The sequence below is a fragment of the Primulina tabacum genome, chromosome 9 (genome assembly GCF_025594145.1).
Source record: "Primulina tabacum isolate GXHZ01 chromosome 9, ASM2559414v2, whole genome shotgun sequence".
Taxonomy (NCBI): domain Eukaryota; kingdom Viridiplantae; phylum Streptophyta; class Magnoliopsida; order Lamiales; family Gesneriaceae; genus Primulina; species Primulina tabacum.
The window spans coordinates 31282957-31304602 of NC_134558.1; the positions used below are offsets into that span (position 1 = coordinate 31282957).

At 38.1% G+C, this 21646-nt stretch overlaps 2 protein-coding genes across 3 annotated transcripts; both read right to left on the minus strand.

Annotated features, from left to right (window-relative positions):
- Nucleotides 1-9698: 9698 nt before the first annotated feature.
- On the minus strand, nt 9699-10148 carry LOC142504398 (uncharacterized). The gene has a single exon (XM_075617272.1). The coding sequence runs from the start codon at nt 10146-10148 to the stop codon at nt 9699-9701; it is 450 nt and encodes a 149-aa protein (XP_075473387.1).
- A 1557-nt stretch (nt 10149-11705) lies between these two features.
- LOC142555203 (uncharacterized) lies at nt 11706-14518 on the minus strand. Of its 2 annotated transcripts, XM_075665954.1 has the most exons (2): nt 14382-14518; nt 11706-13736 (listed from the first exon to the last, which is right to left on the minus strand). In XM_075665954.1, exons 1-2 carry the CDS (start codon nt 14506-14508, stop codon nt 12025-12027), a joined length of 1839 nt encoding a protein of 612 aa, XP_075522069.1. In that variant the 5' UTR covers nt 14509-14518; the 3' UTR covers nt 11706-12024. The 2 variants fall into 2 exon arrangements, with proteins under 2 accessions (XP_075522069.1, XP_075522068.1); XM_075665953.1 differs by having other exon boundaries at nt 11706-14492.
- Between the last annotated feature and the right edge of the window lie 7128 nt (nt 14519-21646).

Sequence of the window (21646 nt, forward strand, 5' to 3'; positions counted from 1 at the left end):
GACACCCTCCTGGCCCCCTCCTAACGGTCTTATTTGTGATTTCAGGCCCAGGGTAATTTTGAAGCCCGTGTCTGGATTAGTGACGCTTGCGTGGATCGGACCCTAAATTTCCCGTGAGTATCACTTGGCGCCGTCTGTGGGAACACTTGAGTTGAGACGTAGAGATGGTAGGCAAGAAAGGAAGTAGAAGAGTTACCTCGGCATCATCGCGTCCTCAGAGGGGACCCGAACAATCTCATGTTGAGACAAGACAAGAACAACCGAGTCTTGAGACGAGACAAGAACAATCTCGTCAAGAGACAAGAACCGAGCAGTCCCTTCACGAGACAAGGGTCGAGCAACCCCGTCCCAATGAGAATGTGGGGAACTTGACCCTAGAACAGTTGGGCCAATTTATCACCCGGACAGTGGATGAAGCAATGAAGAGGAATCAAGAGTCTATGTTTGCAGAAGAGCAGGCCGCTCGCCAGGAGCGAGAGGAGAATTTGAAGGGCAGTCAGAGTAGGGTGTAGGAGACGCGACCCCTCCCAAGTGAGGAGAATCCGGAGATGGGGGAGATGTGGAGGGAGATACAGATGTTGAGGCAGCAGTTGGCAAGCAGAGCACCGGCACCCAAGAGAGGAAGTCCCTTTTCACTAGCCATTTTAGAAGAAGAACTTCCTCCAAATTTTCGACAGTCGAATGTGGGAGAGTACGATGGACATACTGACCCCGAGGAACACTTGGGGAGATTTGAGAATGCGGCCCTGTTACATCAATATTCAGATGGAGTCAGGTGCAGGGTGTTCCTGGGCACGTTGGTGAGGTCAGCCCAGCAATGGTTTAATACCATGCAGCCCAACTCCATACAGTCTTTTGACGATTTTGCTACAGCTTTCTTGCACAGATTTGCCAGCAGCAAGAGGCACCAGAAAAATTATTTGACCATGTTCGTGATGAAACAGCAAGAGAATGAAACTTTGCGAGAATTTGTCCAGCGTTTCAACAGTGCAGCGCTGGAAATACCAGCGGCTACCCCTGACATCATGATAAGTGCCTTCACACAAGGACTGAGGGGAGGGGAGTTTTTCAAGTCGCTGGTCAAGAAGCCTCCGTTGAGCTATGATGATCTGTTGGCTCGAGCTGAGAAATATGTAAACTTGGAAGATGCCCAACGGTACAGAAGGATGGAGAGCCGGCCCGGAGGAAGTAGAGTTGAGGGAGCGGAGAAAGGAGGAAGGAAGAGGGGTGCGGGGGAAAGAGAGGAAGACAGAACAAGTAGTAGAAGACAATTCTCATCCCATGTTCCCCTAGATAGGAGTCGGGACGAGGTGATGGAGGTGAGGGAGCCCGCGGAGAGGTGGGAGAAGTCGCGAAGGGTTGGGTACAGTGCTAGATTGTCTTCACGGGATAGACGAGAAGGATCCTCATTAAGGAGTCGACAAAGGTCTCGCTCGCCCCCTAGGCGTGGTCAAGGTCCTCCATGGATAAATCAGAGGATGGGTGAGCAGAGAGGGGAAGGTGGATGTCAAGATGTCCCTCAGGAGCTCGTGGAACCGAGGAGGTGAATGAATGAGGATAACCACCCTACGAGAGGAATGATTCATATTATGTCGGGGGGTGCTACTGATGGAGACTCTGGGCGAGCTCGGAAGGCACATGGGAGAAGGTTGGAGAACTTTGAGATATATAGGGGTGCAGACTTACCACAAGACCCCGTCATCAGCTTTGGGCCGGAAGACCTCCGAGGCGTTGTGACTCCACATAACGATGCCTTGGTGGTAACGACCACCATTGCCAATTATGATGTGGCGAGAATATTTATTGATAATGGAAGCTCCGTGAACGTCTTGTTCAAGAGCACGTTAGATCAAATGAAGATGAGAGGATTTGAGTTTGAGCCGGTATCCACCCCGCTGTATGGGTTTGCAGAACACGTCATCTTGCCTTTGGGTCAGATTGTTCTTCCCCTATCCTTGGGGACTGATCCTCGGCGGGTAACAAAGGTGATAGCCTTCACTGTAGTAGATACCCCGTCAGCGTATAGTGGAATTCTAGGACGACCAGCCCTGAAGGATTTTAGAGCAGTAGCTTCCAGTTATCATCAGAAGCTTAAGTTTCCTGTGGGAAGAGGAGTTGGAGTCCTGTGCGGGGACCAAAAAGTCGCACGTCGTTGTTATGAAAGAATCGTGAAGGAAGAAGAAAAGAGAGGTCACGAGCATTCGCATGGAAGCTTAAGCTCAGTCTTGCAGTTGTATAGTCATTCGGAGAAGCTTCTAAATGGGTAACTTTGTCCTGTGGAGGTACAAGAGGAGCTGAGAGGAAAGTTGGAGAATGCGCTGGGTAAGGCTCTAAAGAGGCATGGGAACGCTTACCACCTTAGAGAATATCTTTACTTCATTTTTTATGTATTTCGTTCCTGAATTTGTCTTACGTTATCAGTTGATATTTAATAAAGCCAAGTTCTTATATTAAGTACGTGGTTGTTCTTGTATTATGAGGATTATATGAATTTTATTTTACCTACTTAGGCTGCGCCTAGTAGAGGAGAAGAGTGGGGGGGAGAAAAGTTAAATTTTTCCTGCTAAGGCATCGCCTAACAGAGAAGTAGAGGGTGAGGTGGAGAATATTTTTTTTCCTGCTAAGGCATCGCCTAGCAGAGGAGCAGAGTCGGCGATGAGAGGAGCAGAGTGGAAAAGAAGAATTTTTATTTTTCTGCTAAAGTATCTCGTAGCAGAGGAGTTAGAGGGTGGAGGGGTTGAATTTTATTTTCCTGCTAAGGCATCGCCTAGCAGAGGAGTTAGAGGGTGGGCGCGTTGATTTTATTTTCCTGCTAAGACGTCACCTAGCAGAGGAGTTAGAGGGTGGGGGCGTTGAATTTTATTTTCCTGCTAAGGCATCGCCTAGCAGAGGAGTTAGAGGGTGGGCGCGTTGAATTTTATTTTCCTGCTATGGCGTCACCTAGCAGAGGAGTTAGGGGTGAGGGTGGAGAATCTTTGTCTTCCTGCTAAGGTGTCGCCTAGCAGAGGAGTTAGGGGGTGAGCGAAGTTGGGGATGAGGATAAGTTTTATTTCCTGCTAAGGGATCACCTAGCAGAGAAGTTAGAGGGTGCAGGTGTTGAATTTTATTTTCCTGCTAAGGCATCGCCTAGCAGAGGAGTTAGAGGGTAGAGGTGTTGAATTTTATTTTTCTGCTAAGGCATCGCCTAGCAGAGGAGTTAGAGGGCGGGGGTGTTGAATCTTTTTTTTTCTGCTAAGGTATCGCCTAGCAGAGGAGTTAGAGGGCGAGGGTGTTGAATCTTTACTTTCCTGCTAAGGTATCTCCTAGCAGAGGAGTTAGAGGGCGGGGTGTTGAATCTTTATTTTCCTGCTAAGGCATCGCCTAGCAGAGGAGCAGAGTTAGGGTGGAGGTGTTGAATTTTATTTTCCTGCTAAGGCCTGGCTTAGCAGAGGAGTTAGAGGGTGGAGGTGTTGATTTTATTTTTCTGCTAAAGCCCGGCTTAGCAGAGGAGTTATGAGATGATGAGGTGAGAGTTTGATTTTTCCTGCTAAGGCCCGGCTTAGCAGAGGAGTTAGAGGGTGGAGATGTTGATTTTATTTTCCTGCTAAGGCCCGGCTTAGCAGAGGAGTTATGAGATGATGAGGTGAGAGTTTGATTTTTCCTGCTAAGGCCCGGCTTAGCAGAGGAGTTAGAGGGTGGAGATGTTGATTTTATTTTCCTGCTAAGGCATCGCCTAGCAGAGGAGTTAGAGGGTGGAGGTGTTGAATTTTATTTTCCTGCTAAGGCCCGGTTTAGCAGAGGAGTTATGAGATGATGAGGTGAGAGTTTGATTTTTCCTGCTAAGGCCCGGCTTAGCAGAGGAGTTAGAGGGTGGGGGTGTTGATTTTATTTTCCTGCTAAGGCACCGCCTAGCAGAGGAGTTAGAGGGTGGGGGCGTTGAATTTTATTTTCCTGCTAAGGCCCGGCTTAGCAGAGGAGTTAGAGGGTGGAGATGTTGATTTTATTTTCCTGCTAAGGCATCGCCTAGCAGAGGAGTTAGAGGATGGAGGTGTTGATTTTATTTTCTTCTATGAACTATTTTAGCAGAGGAGTCAAGGGCACGGGGAAGTGGAAACTATTTCCCTTCAAAAGCTTAGTAGAGGAGCTTGAAGATGGGGGCGACGAGGGCATATTGTGTTAGAAAAATTTATTTCGTTTGTCGTTAACGAACAATGTTTGCCACTGCGAAAATTACGGGGATCGACCTGCCCGGTCAGGTCGCGGGGATCGAGCTGGCGGATGAAGGGCGTGCTTGGGCGAGGGCATGTTTGGGCGTCGGGGCGAGCTGGCGGATGAAGGGCGAGCTGGCGAGGGCGAGCTCGAACGTTGGCGATGGGCGAGCTGCAGGGGCGAGGCTCGTGTGGGCGAGCTTATGTGCTGGGAGAGGGGCGAGATGGCGCTGCTGGGCGAGCGTGCAGGGCGGGCGCCCGGCATGCTGGGCGAGCGCGCATTCTGCTGGGCGAGCTTATGTGCTGGGTGAGGAGCGAGATGGCGCTGCTGGGCGAGATGGTGTGCAGGGCTGACGAGGGGCGAGGGGCGAGATGGCGCTGCTGTGCGGTGGGCGAGCGCGCGGCGTGCTGCTGGGCGAGCGCGCGGCGTGCTGCTGGGCGAGATCGCGCGTGCTGCTGGGCGAGATCGCGCGTGCTGCTGGGCGAGATGGTGTGCAGGGCTGCCGAGGGGCGAGGGGCGAGATGGCACGCAGGCGGTGGGCGAGCTCGCGGCGTGCTGCTGGGCGAGCGTGCAGGGCGAGCTCGCGGCTGCTGGGCGAGCTCGCGGCATGCTGCGGGGCGAGCTCGCGGGCTCTTGCATGGGACGAGCACTCGAATTGCTGAGCGTCGGAGCAGGCGAGGGCGGGGTTGTGTAGGCGAGAGCGCGGCTGGGCAGGGCGTGCGCGCGGAGAGGCTGGCTGGGCGAGGTGGCTAGGGCGGTTGGCGCGGGCGGTGATTTGCGGGGTGATGTGTAAGCAAAGGAGAATTGTTGAATGTAACGCAAAGGATATTTTGAGGAGACTAGTGAGCAGCAGAGCAAAAATGCACAACTCACATGTTGCATACCGAGGACAATACAATTAATCGAACTTCGAACCTGCGATTCAGTTCGACTTGGGAGGGGAAGACTGATGATACCCCAGGGATGAGCCCATCAAGATCTGGCCCAAACTCTCGGCCCATATCTAGGGCCCACAGGTGAAGGGTCCATGACAAGCCCATGTATTCTCCTATAAATATCAGGTTTGGGTGTTCAGTTGATGGATTCAATATATTGTTTTCAGCAGCGCCCTTAGCTGCTCCCCCCATATATCCTCAGTCACTGACTTGAGCATCGGAGGGGCTACGCCAGGACACCCTCCTGGCCCCCTCCTAACGGTCTTATTTGTGATTTCAGGCCCAGGGTAATTTTGAAGCCCGTGTCTGGATTAGTGACGCTTGCGTGGATCAGACCCTAAATTTTCCGTGAGTATCAATTTATATATTTAATATATAAATATATCATAAAATAAAATATTAAGGCTCATGAGCGGTTCGCGAAATATAAAATAAAATAATTTTGGCTAAAGTTCGGATCGAAAAAAATTTCAGACATGTTCCAATTCGGCTCGAGTTCGATAAATTCAAATACAAATCAAATATTTATCGAGCAGACACAAAAAATTCACAAACCATCTTAGTTCGTTTATAGTCCTATTTGTGGGAGTTAATGATTGGTTTGCTTTATTTTAGCATGTGTGTTTGGAACTTTATATATAGAATGTTTTTATATATAGAATGTTGTGCAAACATGATCCGATCATGTATATTTTTAATGTTTATGAGTTATTTTGTTGGGTGAAGCTTGTATAAGTGAGAGTAGTACTAAGATAAGTGACCTCCTAAAAAGTTCTTATGCGTCAAACTGTTGACGTTGCACCACTTGATCTGGTTGGTACGTGGTCATAAAAGAGTGACATCAGATCTTAATGTGTAATGCTGTCTCTGATGAGATTATGGGAAAAATACTAACAATAGATAAATGGTAAGACCGACATCTAAGAGATACGACACATCGCTAGCTGATAGACATACACATCATCTGACTAATGGACCTAACTGCCCGACATATTAGAACCTAATTAAGTGCATTATGCGCTACCACAAATATAAAAAAATAAAGTTTCGTATTGACTAACTACAATAGATTTTGGCTTAGCCGTAAGCATTTGATCCTAACATATTTTAACTCTTGTATTTATTTTATATCGTAAGTTTTTTTAAACACAATTTAATAATGATAATTTACTTATTCAAGTCCATACCAATTGTGTATTTTTAAAAAATAACAGTCTTTATTAAAGATTATATAATATAACTTTTTATAGTTTAATTAATTAATAATCCTAAAATATTCGTTCTTCATTTTTTTCCCAATCTCAATAAAATATTACAATCTAGATAAATAAGAATTACTCTCCAAAACAATTGAAATAAACTATTCCATTAAAAATTATTTATTTTCTTAATAAAAATCGATGATCATGATAATGACAATGACAATATTATTACAAATAGTAATAAATATAATGTGTTATATTATTATAAAAAAATGATGGTTATTATTATCTTTATTAATTTATATATTATTGTATATGATTATTCTTTGTTTTATTATTTTATTTGTTATTAATTATTTTTTCTTGTCTTCTTATTTTTTATGTTTTAAAAAGTTATTGAAAAAACAAAAATGATTCCGCCAAGTTGTATTGACGAAATTCTGTAGATTCATAAGTTAACGAAATGCTGTAGATTCAAATTTTGAAAGATAATTTACTTTATTTTTCTCAAAATCAATCCTTATAAATATAATTTTATTCATATTAAAAAATTAAAATTATTTAATAAAATATGTACTAACTCCATAATTATATTATCATTTTAACTCAATTTAATATATTTGCACATTAATGCAAAAATATTTAAATAATATATTTGGAACATAAAATTAATTTTAAAAATTAACTTAAGTTAAAGCCATATTTAATTATAGGTTTAAAGGATCATTTTAAAAAATTCCGAGGCGAGACTTGAAAAAATTCAAGAAACCAAAACTATTAATGTATTTTGATTAGGGTGAGACTGGAGCTCGTCCTAACCCAAGGATGACTCCACCCCTATGTGTGGCCGCATCATCTTTCGTTGCTCCTCCTCCATCGGTCCTGCAGATCGCCCGTGATGTCCCTGAACTAACCAATACTACCAGCCAACTCAATTCCTCGAACTGACATGGCTCACTCGCTCTAAAAATAATATTCACACAACCAATACTTTCTTGGACCAGGAACTTGCTAGTGTCACCTCAGTACTTCGTGATTCTCGCTGTTGAGCTGCCATATCTGAAGAATTTGTTGTTCTTTTAAAAAAATGGCACTTCGGATCTTGCTCCGCACCATACTCAAAATCTTGTTGATGATATAGATAAATTTTTTAAAAGTCTAAAGCTAAACAGTATCCATACAAAATATTTGTAAGACCATTTTGCCATCAAAAGTGGTTGACAGAGGAATTCGTGAGAAAGAAATTTCTGTATGCAAGAAAGCACCGAGTACTGAAATCACAAAAAAAAAAAAGCTCAATAGATTAGCCAACTCTACCAGGTGGATTAGGAAGATTGGTAGGAACAGTTGGTTGATAATCGGCAGCCTGTTCCTGTACTACTGGAGCTGAAGGCTGGTAACCAACTTCCTCATCATGGGTGTATGAGATGGAAACAAGGCAGAAGGTTTAGATATGGTTGCAAAAGGGAAAACATTTTCATGAAACACCACATCTCGTGACACAAGAAATCGGTTGGTCAGAGGATCAAGAAGCTTGAAACCCTTTTGATGAGGTGGATAACCAATGAAAATATATGGTTTTGAACGAACATCAAATTTATGAGTTGGACGAAGATTTGTGGCAAAACAAAAACAACCAAATACTTTGATGTAATCAAAGGAATGTACTTTGTTGAATAGAGCTTCGGAAGGAGTCTTATTTTCAAGGAGTGGAGTGGGAGTGCGATTGATTAAGTATGCCGCATGTAAGATACATTCTCCCCAATAGATATCGGGTATGGACCCTTGGAGTTTGAGAGCACGAGCCACATTGAGAATATGACGATATTTGCGCTCAACTAGCCCGTTTTGTTGTGGTGTGTAGGATATGAACTCTGATGAATGATACCAAGAGTATTAAAGAATTCATTACATTCGGTGTTAAAAAATTCAGAACCATTGTCCGAACGAATGTGCTGAATTTTTGTATGAAAACGGGTTGACACAAAGGCAAAGAATTGTTTCAAGATGCGAAGGGTATCTGATTTAAATTGCATTAGAAAAACCCATACACATCTCGAGAAATCATCAACCAAAGTGAGAAAGTATTGAGCACCTTCATGAGTGGCAATACGATGAGGACTCCATATGTTCACGTGAACAAGATGAAAACTATGAGGAGATTTATGTCTTTGGACAGAAAGAAATACAGATCTGGTTTGCTTGGCCATTGGACAGATTGTACATTGTTGTATAAGTTGATTTTCCGTAACAAAAGGTAAACATCGCAATCAGGCAACAGACATGTGACCAAATCTTTTATGCCAAAGACCTATATTATTATTGAGAGACAAAGAAACATTACAAGATGGTGTTTGTTTGGGTAAAGAAGTGACTGAATTACAAGAAAAAACAGGTAACTGTGTCTTGTGCACATCAAGTGAGGACGGGTTGGCAAGATAGTACAATCCATCTTTCAGCTTACCAATCCCCATGATCTTCCCAGTCAAGAGTTCCTGAAACAAACAGAATGTTGGATAGAACACCACACAACATTGGTTATCTTTGGTGAATTGGGATATTGACAGAAGGTTGAATTTGAAATCAGGAACATGAAGGACATTTGGTAATGTACAAGAGGGTGACAATGGAATTGTTCCAGTGGAAAAATTGGGGGTGGAATTACCATTAGGTAGGCGAACTGATCCAGTAGATGAAGGACATGGTTGAGGATTTCGAAGTCCAGTAGAGGTACCTGAAATATGAGCATTTGCACCACTATCCAATATCCAATCATGGGCAGCAGAAATGGACATCAAACTGGTAACCGTACCTGCCAAATTTGCTGAATGTTCCTAACTGACAGTAGAGTTTTCAAGCAAACGAAGGATTTGAGCATATTGTGCAGGTGTGAAGGTGGCTCCCAAAGCATGACTTGCATCAGTGGTTGCAACTGAAGGATCACTGATTGTGTTGTGTGCAGATACTCGTTGAGCCTTAGAAACTCACTTAATGCCTTTGGTTTGAGGAAACCTTTTGTGCAACTTATGCCCCGGTGGGTAACCTATCAATCGGAAGCAATTTTCCTTCATATGTCCCAGAATTGAGCAGTGATCACACTTAATGATGTCCGAGGGCTTGGAGGAGTAAAAGGCTGTTGTAGGAGCATCAGATATGGGTTGAAAAGTCATCACATGTCTATGTGATTCTTCTTGACTAATAAGAGAATACGCTTGACTCACCGAGGGAACTGGATTCATGAGGAGAATCTGACTTCGAATTGTACCATAAATATCATTGAGCCTCATAAGAAATTGTATTAACCGCTGTTGCTCGTATTCAACATAGGATCTTGAGGTAGGACATTCACAGGAAGGAGAAGTCACCAACGAGGCTAGCTCATCCCACAGCTGCTTAAGCTTCGAGAAATAGACGGAAATAGTGCCCGATCCTTGAGACAATCACGGTGAATAGCATAGATGCGCGAACCACATATCTTGTCGAAGCGCTCCTGCAAATCTGCCCAAACACTGGAAGCCTCCTTTGCATATACAAGACCGCAGAAGATTTCCTTGGATATAGACGAGAAAATCCATGATAAAACAACTGCATTGCAACGCTCCCATTGATATAGAGATGGAGAATTGGCAGCTGGCTTTCGGCAAGTACCATCCACAAATCCGAGCTTGTTCTTAGCGTGCAGCGCGATCTTCATTGCCCTACTCCAAATACCATAATTTTCAGATCCAATTAGTGGATCAACAGCAAGAGAAATACCTGGGGCATCAGATGGATGCAAATACAAAGGATCATTGAAGCTGAAATTTGAGATATGAGCAACCATACTCCCACGATCAGAGATCGGAAAATGAATTACCCAAAAATGAGTTCAACAATGTGCAGATTGATCAATTGAAAAAAAAAATTGCTCTGATACCATGTTAAATCCACACAGATTATGTAATCCGAATCAATTGATCGGTGATCGTGAGGAATAAGAAATAAGCAAAATGGAGAGAAACTGCTCTTACTAAGAACGAGAAAAAAAAAGTATTCTGTCAAAAACTAAAGTGGTTTCTACAGCATGGCTTATTTATAGGTATACAAGAATTTGTCAACTCAGTAGCCAATCATATACTAACGCATGTTATATACAGTGGTGTGTAACAGAAACACATCATTCAGAACAAAATGACCTCTCTTGTGGGGCAAGAAAAAAAAAAGTCCGCGCAGATTTGTTCCACCTGGTAGTATCTCTAGATTTCAAAGAATCAGTAACAACCACGAGAACACCAACATTCCAAGGTTCAAGGGAATTTATTGTATTGATTTCAATTCCATTTAAGTCTAGTGACATTATTAGCTGATGAATTTGCCGCAGAAAAAAGGAAACAAACATGACATACACATAGAAGTGGAAATAACATACACGATCTCCTATTTAACAAAGTTAACCACCTACTGAAAAGTAAGAAATCCGAACTGCTGCTGTTGGATCACAAATCATCTCAGTTCAACGATTGATACAACAGAAAAATTTAAGAAACAGGATCTCTTTCATATAAGTCAAGTGGATGGACTTTTTACCAACACATATTTCTAATCCAGATCTCCAGGAATAACATTTGAAGAAAGTTTAAAGAAAATCATCCCACAAGGCAAAGTAGGAAGAATTTAACACCCTCTGGTTGCTCATCTTTGTCATCTGGATGATGTATCTTTTAACACTATTAACATATCAAAAAGAAAAAGACTTTTCCTATACATACCAACTCCAAAGTTCAGTAGTTTCATACTTCCATATTTCATATATGGTTATGACTAAACATTAGTGTCAGCAAAATATGCCGCATAACTCTAGTGTTAAAAATTCAACCAATTGGCATAAAATCATTAGCTATGTTTTCCATAAAAGAAAAAATACGTGCATAATTCAATAAAACAGAATTGCTCTAAGATATTTTAACATCAAATTATGCAATACTCCATCAACTGCCCATACACTGTAGGAATTAAATAATAAAAAGAAATGCATCGAAGGCGTGAACTTCTGGTAGCTCTCTGAAAGAACCAGTAAAACAAAACCCATGGCCATAAACAGTTTATTTTGAAAAACTGGTATACATCACAGAGGAACCAATCACCAAGGAGGAATTGCAAAAAGATATTTCTTTACACCACGATTTCCATTCCCCAAAGATAAAAACCAGCTATAATAAATAATCCTTAGATAACTAATGTAAAAACCATCGAGTTAGCACCATAAATCAAAATTTCAAAATAATTCAATCTGAAGGACATCGACACTCAAAAGCAATAATCATGTTAAAAAGAAACAAAGAAAAAAGAAACAAAGAAAAGAGGATTCGCAGAGGAGGAAAATAGAAGTGGAAGAAAATAGTGCATCACATTAATCAGAGCGTTGTAAGTTGTATTACTGATGTGGTGAGTTATATAGACAATCACACAGATCTCAACATTTGTCAATCGTTTACATTTACATCTCCCTGTTATCTTTTTAAACAATCTGTCATGATACAAAACACAAACACGGCCTTCAATTGTGAGATAATTTCATAACAAAATCTGAAAATGGATCGGCAGAAGGCAACTCTGAGGTGGACACATCTTTAAGATCCACGAAAAACCAAGGGCTGTGTTCGTTTTGTCAGAACCAGAAAAAGAAAGAAAGTGTATTTATATTTTCACGTTGACACTGATCAAGGGGTTGACGTATGAAGCTGGTCAGCACTATTGTGGAGTTTGGTTAGCAACTTATCATGCATGAGACTGCTTCTTTTTGAATTTGATACATCATGGTTAAAAGATGGTAGAAGCTTAACAATATCTTCTGCCTCGGGGATACCACATATACACATCAATATTGTAGAAGTCAGTTCATCGTCCAGAACAACACCTGAATCTGCAATTTGGTGAAGCAACACAACTATTTCTTCTGTTTTACCCACTGCACTAAATCCCTTGAGTAAAGAATCGAAAACAAAAACATCTGGTGAGAATCCACATGCCGTCGTTCGATCATATACGCTTTTAGCTTCTTCCATCATTCCTAATTTTGAAAACCTGTTGATCAAGATTGAAAATGTCCACGCATCAGGTTTCAATCCCCTATTCTGCATATCAACCAGTAGTTCGTTGCTAAACTCAACATCCCCTGCTTTAATGCTTGATTCAATGATAATGTTGTAAGAGATAACATCTGGTTGGCATTTTCCACTGACCAAATATTTGAACAAAGTTCTTGCTTGCTCCAAGCTACTCTCCCTGCGTAAAGCCGCCATTAATGTGTTATGGTCAAACGTGGTAGGAGTAGGACCATTGGTTCTCATTTTCGTAAAAATACCTTTTGCCACGTTGATTAAGCCACATTTGCATAATCCCTCTATTGTAGCACTGTAAATCAATGAATCTGGAATCAATCCCAGTTCAAAAACCTCCCTCCATAGGCGCATAGCCTTTTTAACATTTTTCGACTTCAAATGAGCATCAATTAGGACAGTATAAGGCCCAACATCCCTCAGTTTCTTGTATTCAACCATCTCACGATTGACTATCTCCGCCTTTGTAAGACGACCCTCCTTGCACAGGCCTTGAATTAAAGTGGTTAGTGTCCAAGAATCTGGCTTGGCATGATTTTTATTCAAGTTCATCGAATTGAAAAGTTTCAGGGCACCATCAACCTTTCCCATGTCACAAAGGCCTTTCAGTATTGTATTATAACTCACCACATCAGGCTTCATATTCTGGTCAACCATCATTTCCAGAATCCTAAATGCATCATCCAACAACCCAACCTTGCATAATCCATTAATTAGAGTGTTGTAAGTTGTAATACTAATACCTTCGCCTTTTTCCAACATAAAATCAAATAACTCCACCGCTTTCTTGGTTTTCCCAAGTTCACAAAGCCCACCAACCATACCAGTGAATATAACGACATCAGGGCGTATCCCACGTCCTATCATATCATTGAACAATGTCTTGGTTTTTTCTAGTTTTCCCTTCTTACAAAGACCAATAATCAAACAAGTATACGTAACATTATTGGGCGAAACTCCTTTTCTCAACATTTCATCAAAAATTTCGCTAGCTCTATCAACATCTCCGCTGCTGCAATATCCATTTATGAGTGTACTATACACAATAACATCAGGTTCTAACCGTTTCCTCATCTCCTCCCACAATTCGATAGCTTCATCCACCTGACCCTCCCTGAAATAACCATCTATTAGAACATTATATGTGACCAAATCAGGAACTACATTAGCACATTCCATCCATTTCTTCAGGCCCATAGCCTCACTCAATTTCCTCTCCCGGCAAAATCCCTTTATCAAAGTGTTAAAACTAACTCGATCCGGCAACACACCATTTCTACCCATCTCACCTAATAATTCCTCTGCCTTTATAACTAACCCATTACAACAAAAACAATTCAATATAAGATTCACAACATAAACATGAACGCTATATCCGTGCTTCAAAATCAAACCAATCACTGCCATAGCCAACTGCGGAATACAGAAATGCACCAAACACTCAACTAGAGCAGATAGTGACAAGTATGAAGACAAAATCTCATGAATACTCATTCTCTTGTAAACACTGAAAGCCATCTTGTACTCTTTATTCTTGGCAAGAATTTGAAACAAAAGATTGAAATTAGGCTCCGAAGGAACAACACCCGTGTCCAAGGATTGCTCAAAAAGTCCATAAACATTTCTCAACTGGATTTGGGTGATGGGTTTTTGAGATAAAGAATTTATTTGGGATTCGACCATGTCTAATTTTTTGGTTGATGGGACTGGAGAAAGGTTTAAGCCTGGGGTTGAAGTGAAGAAATTTGAAAATATCTTATTTTGGGTTGGAAAATAGAAACAAGGGTTTAAAAACAGCCTTGTCCGAATCATGCTCACTGTCATAGCTATATTTCTGTTGAAATTGGATTCTTGTTTTTCCTTTTAGGGATTCAAGAACTGAACTTAAGTAACAAATGGAGCAAATGAGAACATATAAACATATTACACATAAACTATATAAACATCGCGATTCCTACCAGCCGTACCAGGGAAAGCAAATGCTGGAATGGCGGTCTCAAAGGCGGGAGCCCACGAGTAGGAAGAGAGGAGACGAAAACAGATGTGAACTGGAGGGATAATTGGTTTCCTTGAAATCGTGTGCATTTTATTTAGGTTTAATTGCATTTACATCACTCAAGTGTACCTTAATTACGAAACATTCCAACTAACTTTTAAAATTACATATGATCCCCTCATATTTTTATCAAGTTCACATTTTGCCTCCTCCAACTTTAAAAATTACCTATAGTTCTCTGAAATATATGTCAATCTTACTGTCATTCAAAAGTAAGTTCGATTTAGTTTAATTTTTAATATTTTTAAGTTAAAAATTAAATATAATTTTAGATAAAATCAAACAACAAATTAAAAGTCGAATAATAAATATATTTTAGACTGGTTCTATCGATTTTAGTTTTAAAATACAAATAATAAACATTAATATTTTGAGTTTTAACATACAAAATTGAAATAACAATTTTGTTTTGGTTTAATTGTATTTGTACGTTCATTTTTTATACTTTTTTCGTGAATTAATTTTTCTAAATGGGCAAATTATTTAATATTATGATTAAGACGTGACAATTGAAAGGCCTATAAAAACCTAAAGAGATGTATGTATATGTAATTTTAAAGTTTTTTTTTTTATGTAATGTAATTTTAAAGTTAATGGGTGTAAATCTAAGTTTGATATAAATTTGTAGCAAAGTATATGAAATTTTTAATTTTAGTTGGATTTTTTTTGTAATTATAATAAACTTCAGGGGATGTATATATAGTTAAACATTTTATTTTAATTTAAAAAAAAAATCAAAGTTTTGTGATGATTTCTAAAATTAAATTAGGTAGAAAATGATTTTGTAAAAGATGGTGATCAAATTTTAAAACAAGTTTCTTAGCTAGAAAATTAATTAAAAATGAGTTTTCCCTTTTATTTTAAGTATACATGAAATTTTTTCTTGCATCAGCTATTATCAAACATAATCTCCCACTGATTACATTTTTTTTTCGATATAATTAAAATTGACATAAAATTCATAATATTGATATTAATCATGTATTCATTCACAATATATCTATTTTCTCGTGGGACAAAAACTTACGTGAGACAGTCTCACGAGTCGTATTTTGTGAGGCGGATATCTTATTTGGGTCATCCATGAAAAATATTACTTTTTATGCTAAAAATATTACTTTTTATTTTGAATATCGGTAGGGTTGACCCGTCTCACAGATAAAGATTCGTGAGACCATCTCACAAGAGACCTACTCTTCTTGTGGACAGAGATGGAGCGATTTTTTTTTTTTTTTTTGAGGGGAGTGATTTTTTTTCCTCAAAACAATTAGCCACTAAAATAAAAATAAAAGTATAAATATTGTTTTTGCAACAAAATAATAGTAATAATAATATTTATTATTAACATATATTAAAAATTGAATCATGTTGCTAGGAAGATATGTTGAATCATGTTTAAACGATCAAGATTAGTGGTTCAATAAATCAAGTGATAAAAGATATATTTGAAAGTTTGTTAGGAGTCTCGTTTAAAAGCATGACATAATCTGAGTTGGATTTAACAAAAACATTTATAAATCAAAATCTTCTAGTAGAATATTTATTGTTTCGGGAAAAAAAAACATCTAAGTAACATTCGAACTTCCATGAACAGATTTACGTGTTCTTTACTTTCTGCACTTTATTTAAGTTCAGCTATGCATATTGTCCATTCTGTTATGTCTGCCATCAATACACACTCTATTCATCACATTTGCTTGAGCATTTTTCACATTTAGACTTGCTTTAAGTCGCCCTTTCGATCGGTTTAGATCAAGAAAAGCATCTTCAGTTTTTAACAAGACTAATAGGCTCGAAAATCTTGAAAACCCCGACATCAATTTATTCACCTCTTCTAAATTGTAGCGTCGATACTAACAAATCTTAAGTTAGTATAATGAAAATTTTAAAAAATTAGAACTATTGATTTAAAATAAAGTATATGACAATTAGAAGAATTAGGCTGTCAAAATGTTCAATACTTCATAATAACGAATTAAAAAAATACATTATCTTTAGATATCATCAATATATTTTCATAAAACTTTTAAAAATTATAAAAATAGTATCTTTTGTCCATCAAAAAATGTTGTCTTAGTTTTTTAAGTATATTTGTAGGATCAATCGTTTGTCATTTTAGCAAAAAATATATTCAGTGATAATGATGCAACTCAAATATTTTAAATTGTACACGTTTCGATTTTTCTACCTAAGATGGACAATTATTGTATCCAACAATCTTCCTCCCACTCATTGCAATCAATGAGAATCGAACCGTGACATTGGCTGAGACCAATTGTAGGACAGATCGTTTGTCGTTTTATCAAAAACTATAGATAATGATAATTGTGCAGCTCAAATCTTTTTAAATCGTACAATACCTCAAGTACCATGTTTCGATCACTCTACTTAGCAGAGACAATTATTGCACCTAACAATATTTGAAATTCAAACATTAGAGACAATTATTGCACAACAAACATAAGGACGCATGGTTCGATCTCCTTCAGACTACAATGGGAGCATAGTTGCAAGAAGTTCTCGAATTTATGCAACGTGGTGATTTTAAAAAAAAGAAGCGTTGGATTATAAAAAATTTGAAGAACAAAAGAGGCAAGCTGAGAGAACCAGATACGAGGAGTCAAAGAGAGAAGAAGAGCCCAAAGAAAAAAAAAGTGATGGCAATAGAGGCTCAAGTTTTAGAAAATAATTTATCTTTCCTGTAGGTGTATTAGGATTTGTTTATGAATTTGTACCAATGTTATTTCATTCATTTAATGAAATACATTTGCTTTTAATTATCCTTTTATCGTTTTTCCTTTAACTTTTGTATAATCTTGCAGATTGATTTGTCATCACCAAAAATAGAGAAATTGTTAAAATATTTCTATTACTATAATTCTGATGATTGACAAAATAAGATAATCGATTTGTTTCAAGATCCAGTCTCTCATCTTTTATATTTACGTGTTTACCGACAGCTAAATCAAGTCAGATCATTCAAGAATTACTATCAAATCAAGCCAGAGATCGCATGTCTTTTGATCTGGCCATGTATTAAATAAAGTGCTCAAACATAACCATTATAGTCAAACTGCAATGCAACCGATCGGATATGAGTAATTCAAGGAGGATATGTTGTTCTATCATATCAATTGAAGCCGTTCAAGTTAACCGTTGTTTTTCATGATTTTTTCTGGTGAACCGAAGGTTCTTAAATATCCAGAACTTAAAGCGATCACTGAGAGTTTCAACATAGGAAGTGGTAGCTCGTAGTTGAAGTGGATTTTTGCAAGAAGTTATAACATCAAGGTCTTTTGGTAGATTGTTTCCTAAGTAAAAAAACAGGTGACACCATAGTAATTTTTATCTCCAAACATCCATAAATATTTATCTTATTTCCTTGCACACTTCACATTCGTGTTTAGTCTTTCTCAAGTTGTTTCTTGTTAACTAACTACTTACATCATATATATCTTACCACAAAACAAATCCGATCGTTTCCACACTTATTTATTTTAAGTGGTTCAATAAAGCTACTGTTCAAGAATGTCTTAAAACCTTAAAAAAGATTAAGTAAATCTCGATTTTAATAAAAAATTTAAGAGTTTATTCACACTTCTAAACTCTAATATGATGCCAAAGTATTATTAGCAACTAAGTTTTTTTAATTTTAAAAAATATGTATACGGTAAGCCAAACGAGGACATAACATAATACACAAATAAATTCTTATAAATATACCAAATCTTTAATACTCCGTGTCAGGAATTTTATATGATATAAATCGAATTTTAAATCAAAACGAGGACATAATGATACATAAATAGATTCTTAATAAAATATATACGGTAAGCAAAACGAGGACATAACATAATACATAAATAAATTCCTATAAATATAAAAAAATCTTTAATAATCAGTGTCAGGAATTTTAAATGATATAAATCGAATTTAAATAAATCATGATTGGCACAACGATTATTCCGCCATTTATTAAATTTCATTTATTCCATCTCTTCATGTGAAGTACAACTGCATATATCCTCATGCGCTTACCTAACTACGAGCACATTAAAATTTTGAAGGATGCATGCATATTTTTGTAATATATTACAATTATAGAATCAATAGATACTATTTCAATTACAATATTTTTAAAAATTTGATTGAATTATCGTGATTAGTAATTATCGATCGTTGGATATTTTTCCCATATGAATTGAGCATTAATTAGATCACAAAAATATACTTTCGATTTTCGATCCGAACAATATTATTTTGTGGCGTATGTTCTCTCATTACTTTTTTTTTATATTATGTATATGTTATAAAATAAGGGGAAATTTAATTACTTTCGGTATTTTAAGAATCGAAAATAATTTATGGGGAAAAAGAGAGAGAGAGAAGCGAAAACCTCAAAGTGTAGGAATTTAAAATTATCATGCAAACGAATGCAACACACTTCCAAGATTTGTTAATTAATTTCGAGCAACGTGAATAGAATATATTTTATTCGAATAAATAAATGATATTATATCTCCCATAAACCTTCTACTTTTACACGAATTAATAATTATTATTAGGGGAACAGTACGGTCCTAAAAATGAGGTTTCTACGGGAACCCTTGTGAGAGCAACTGTAGTGAAAAGTCGATATCGAAGTTGTAGGCTATAATGTTAGAGTAGATGTCCTGCAAGCTAACGGTTGGCTAGGAAATTTATTGACTCAAGTGTAATAAACAATCTTTATTTTAATATAATTTAACTTTTTATGGTCTTGTTTTACTTTATCTGAATACCCATGCAATCAGTAATTCAGTATAGATAAAGTTCTTGATTATACTTTAATACAAATGAATCGTAATTCGATGTTGAAACTCATTTGTAAACACTGTATAATCTAAATTCGTTCCTAGTCGATTCAGCCGCCTAAAACATGGATAAATGTGGCTTGAGCTCCAGACTAGCATCTGTGATGTTGTGTACCGTGTTTCTTGGTACAAGCATAGAGATGTCCAAACATGCAGATGGGTAGTCATATGATGATTATACCGAACTACCCTCCCTCGGACTTTCCAAGTGGTTATCATTCATCGAGAGGATAAGTCCGTGGTTATGATTATGCACCATTAGTCCTTACGACCCGGGACAACACTGAGGCTGTATATGCTAGAGCTGTGCTTTGATTCGTTTACCGACCCAAGGAGGGTCATCAGGTGGCGAGATTGGGTACATTTGCGACACATGTAGGAGCCAGTGCATTGTAGTCGGGAATTTCACCGCTCACCTACGGGTGTGGATATCCTATGTGATCTAATGAAATATAGTGCATGGAATCTCTGACCAGAGTATGAGATGTACGTTAGAATATGAGTTCTCTAGTTGTACATGCGATGTCACTATTTATTTTCAAAGATGTGTCACATAGTTATCGAATTATTATGCAACCCTCGATGAACCAATGGTTGCAAATTCGATCGGGATATATGAGATAAATGGACCGTACTGTACATTAATCATAATCGATAGGTTCTTGCAGGCACTATTAGTGATACCTAGGAAATCATGGGGCGATGCTACTAGACGTTCTTACCATGATTCGATGACTTTAATCAGAAATATGATTTCTGACATTCTCATGATCAATAGTTGATACATAGAATGTGGCAAATTAGGGTAAGCCTAATTAGTTGATACAACTGCATATATCCTCATGCGCTTACCTAACTATGAGCACATTAAAATTTTGAAGGATGCATGCATATTTTTGTAATATATTACAATTATAGAATCAATAGATACTATTTCAATTACAATATTTTTAAAAATTTGATTGAATTATCGTGATTAGTAATTATCGATCGTTGGATATTTTTCCCATATGAATTGAGCATTAATTAGATCACAAAAATATACTTTCGATTTTCGATCCGAACAATATTATTTTGTGGCGTATGTTCTCTCATTACTTTTTTTTTATATTATGTATATGTTATAAAATAAGGGGAAATTTAATTACTTTCGGTATTTTAAGAATCGAAAATAATTTATGGGGAAAAAGAGAGAGAGAGAAGCGAAAACCTCAAAGTGTAGGAATTTAAAATTATCATGCAAACGGATGCAACACACTTCCAAGATTTGTTAATTAATTTCGAGCAACGTGAATAGAATATATTTTATTCGAATAAATAAATGATATTATATCTCCCATAAACCTTCTACTTTTACACGAATTAGTAATTATTATTAGGGGAACAGTACGGTCCTAAAAATGAGGTTTCTACGGGAACCCTTGTGAGAGCAACTGTAGTGAAAAGTCGATATCGAAGTTGTAGGCTATAATGTTAGAGTAGATGTCCTGCAAGCTAACGATTGGCTAGGAAATTTATTGACTCAAGTGTAATAAACAATCTTTATTTTAATATAATTTAACTTTTTATGGTCTTGTTTTACTTTATCTGAATACCCATGCAATCAGTAATTCAGTATAGATAAAGTTTTTGATTATACTTTAATAGAAATGAATCGTAATTCGATGATGAAAATCATTTGTAAACACTGTATAATCTAAATTCGTTCCTAGTCGATTCAGCCGCCTAAAACATGGATAAATGTCCCTTGAGCTCCAGACTAGCATCTGTGATGTTGTGTACCGTGTTTCTTGGTACGAGCATAGAGATGTCCAAACATGCAGATGGGTAGTCATATGATGATTATACCGAACTACCCTCCCTCGGACTTTCCAAGTGGTTATCATTCATCGAGAGGATAAGTCCGTGGTTATGATTATGCACCATTAGTCCTTACGACCCGGGACAACACTGAGGCTGTATATGCTAGAGCTGTGCTTTGATTCGTTTACCGACCCAAGGAGGGTCATCAGGTGGCGAGATTGGGTACAGTTGCGACACATGTAGGAGCCAGTGCATTGTAGTCGGGAATTTCACCGCTCACCTACGAGTGTGGATATCCTATGTGATCTAATGAAATATAGTGCATGGAATCTCTGACCAGAGTATGAGATGTACGTTAGAGAATGAGTTCTCTAGTTGTACATGCGATGTCACTATTTATTTTCAAAGATGTGTCACATAGTTATCGAATTATTATGCAACCCTCGATGAACCAATGGTTGCAAATTCGATCGGGATATATGAGATAAATGGACCGTACTGTACATTAATC

Coding starts and splice junctions, on each gene's coding strand:
- LOC142504398 (XM_075617272.1), bottom strand. CDS start 10,148: ATGGTTGCTCATATCTCAAATTTCAGCTTCAATGATCCTTTGTATTTG.
- LOC142555203 (XM_075665953.1), bottom strand. CDS start 14,247: ATGACAGTGAGCATGATTCGGACAAGGCTGTTTTTAAACCCTTGTTTC.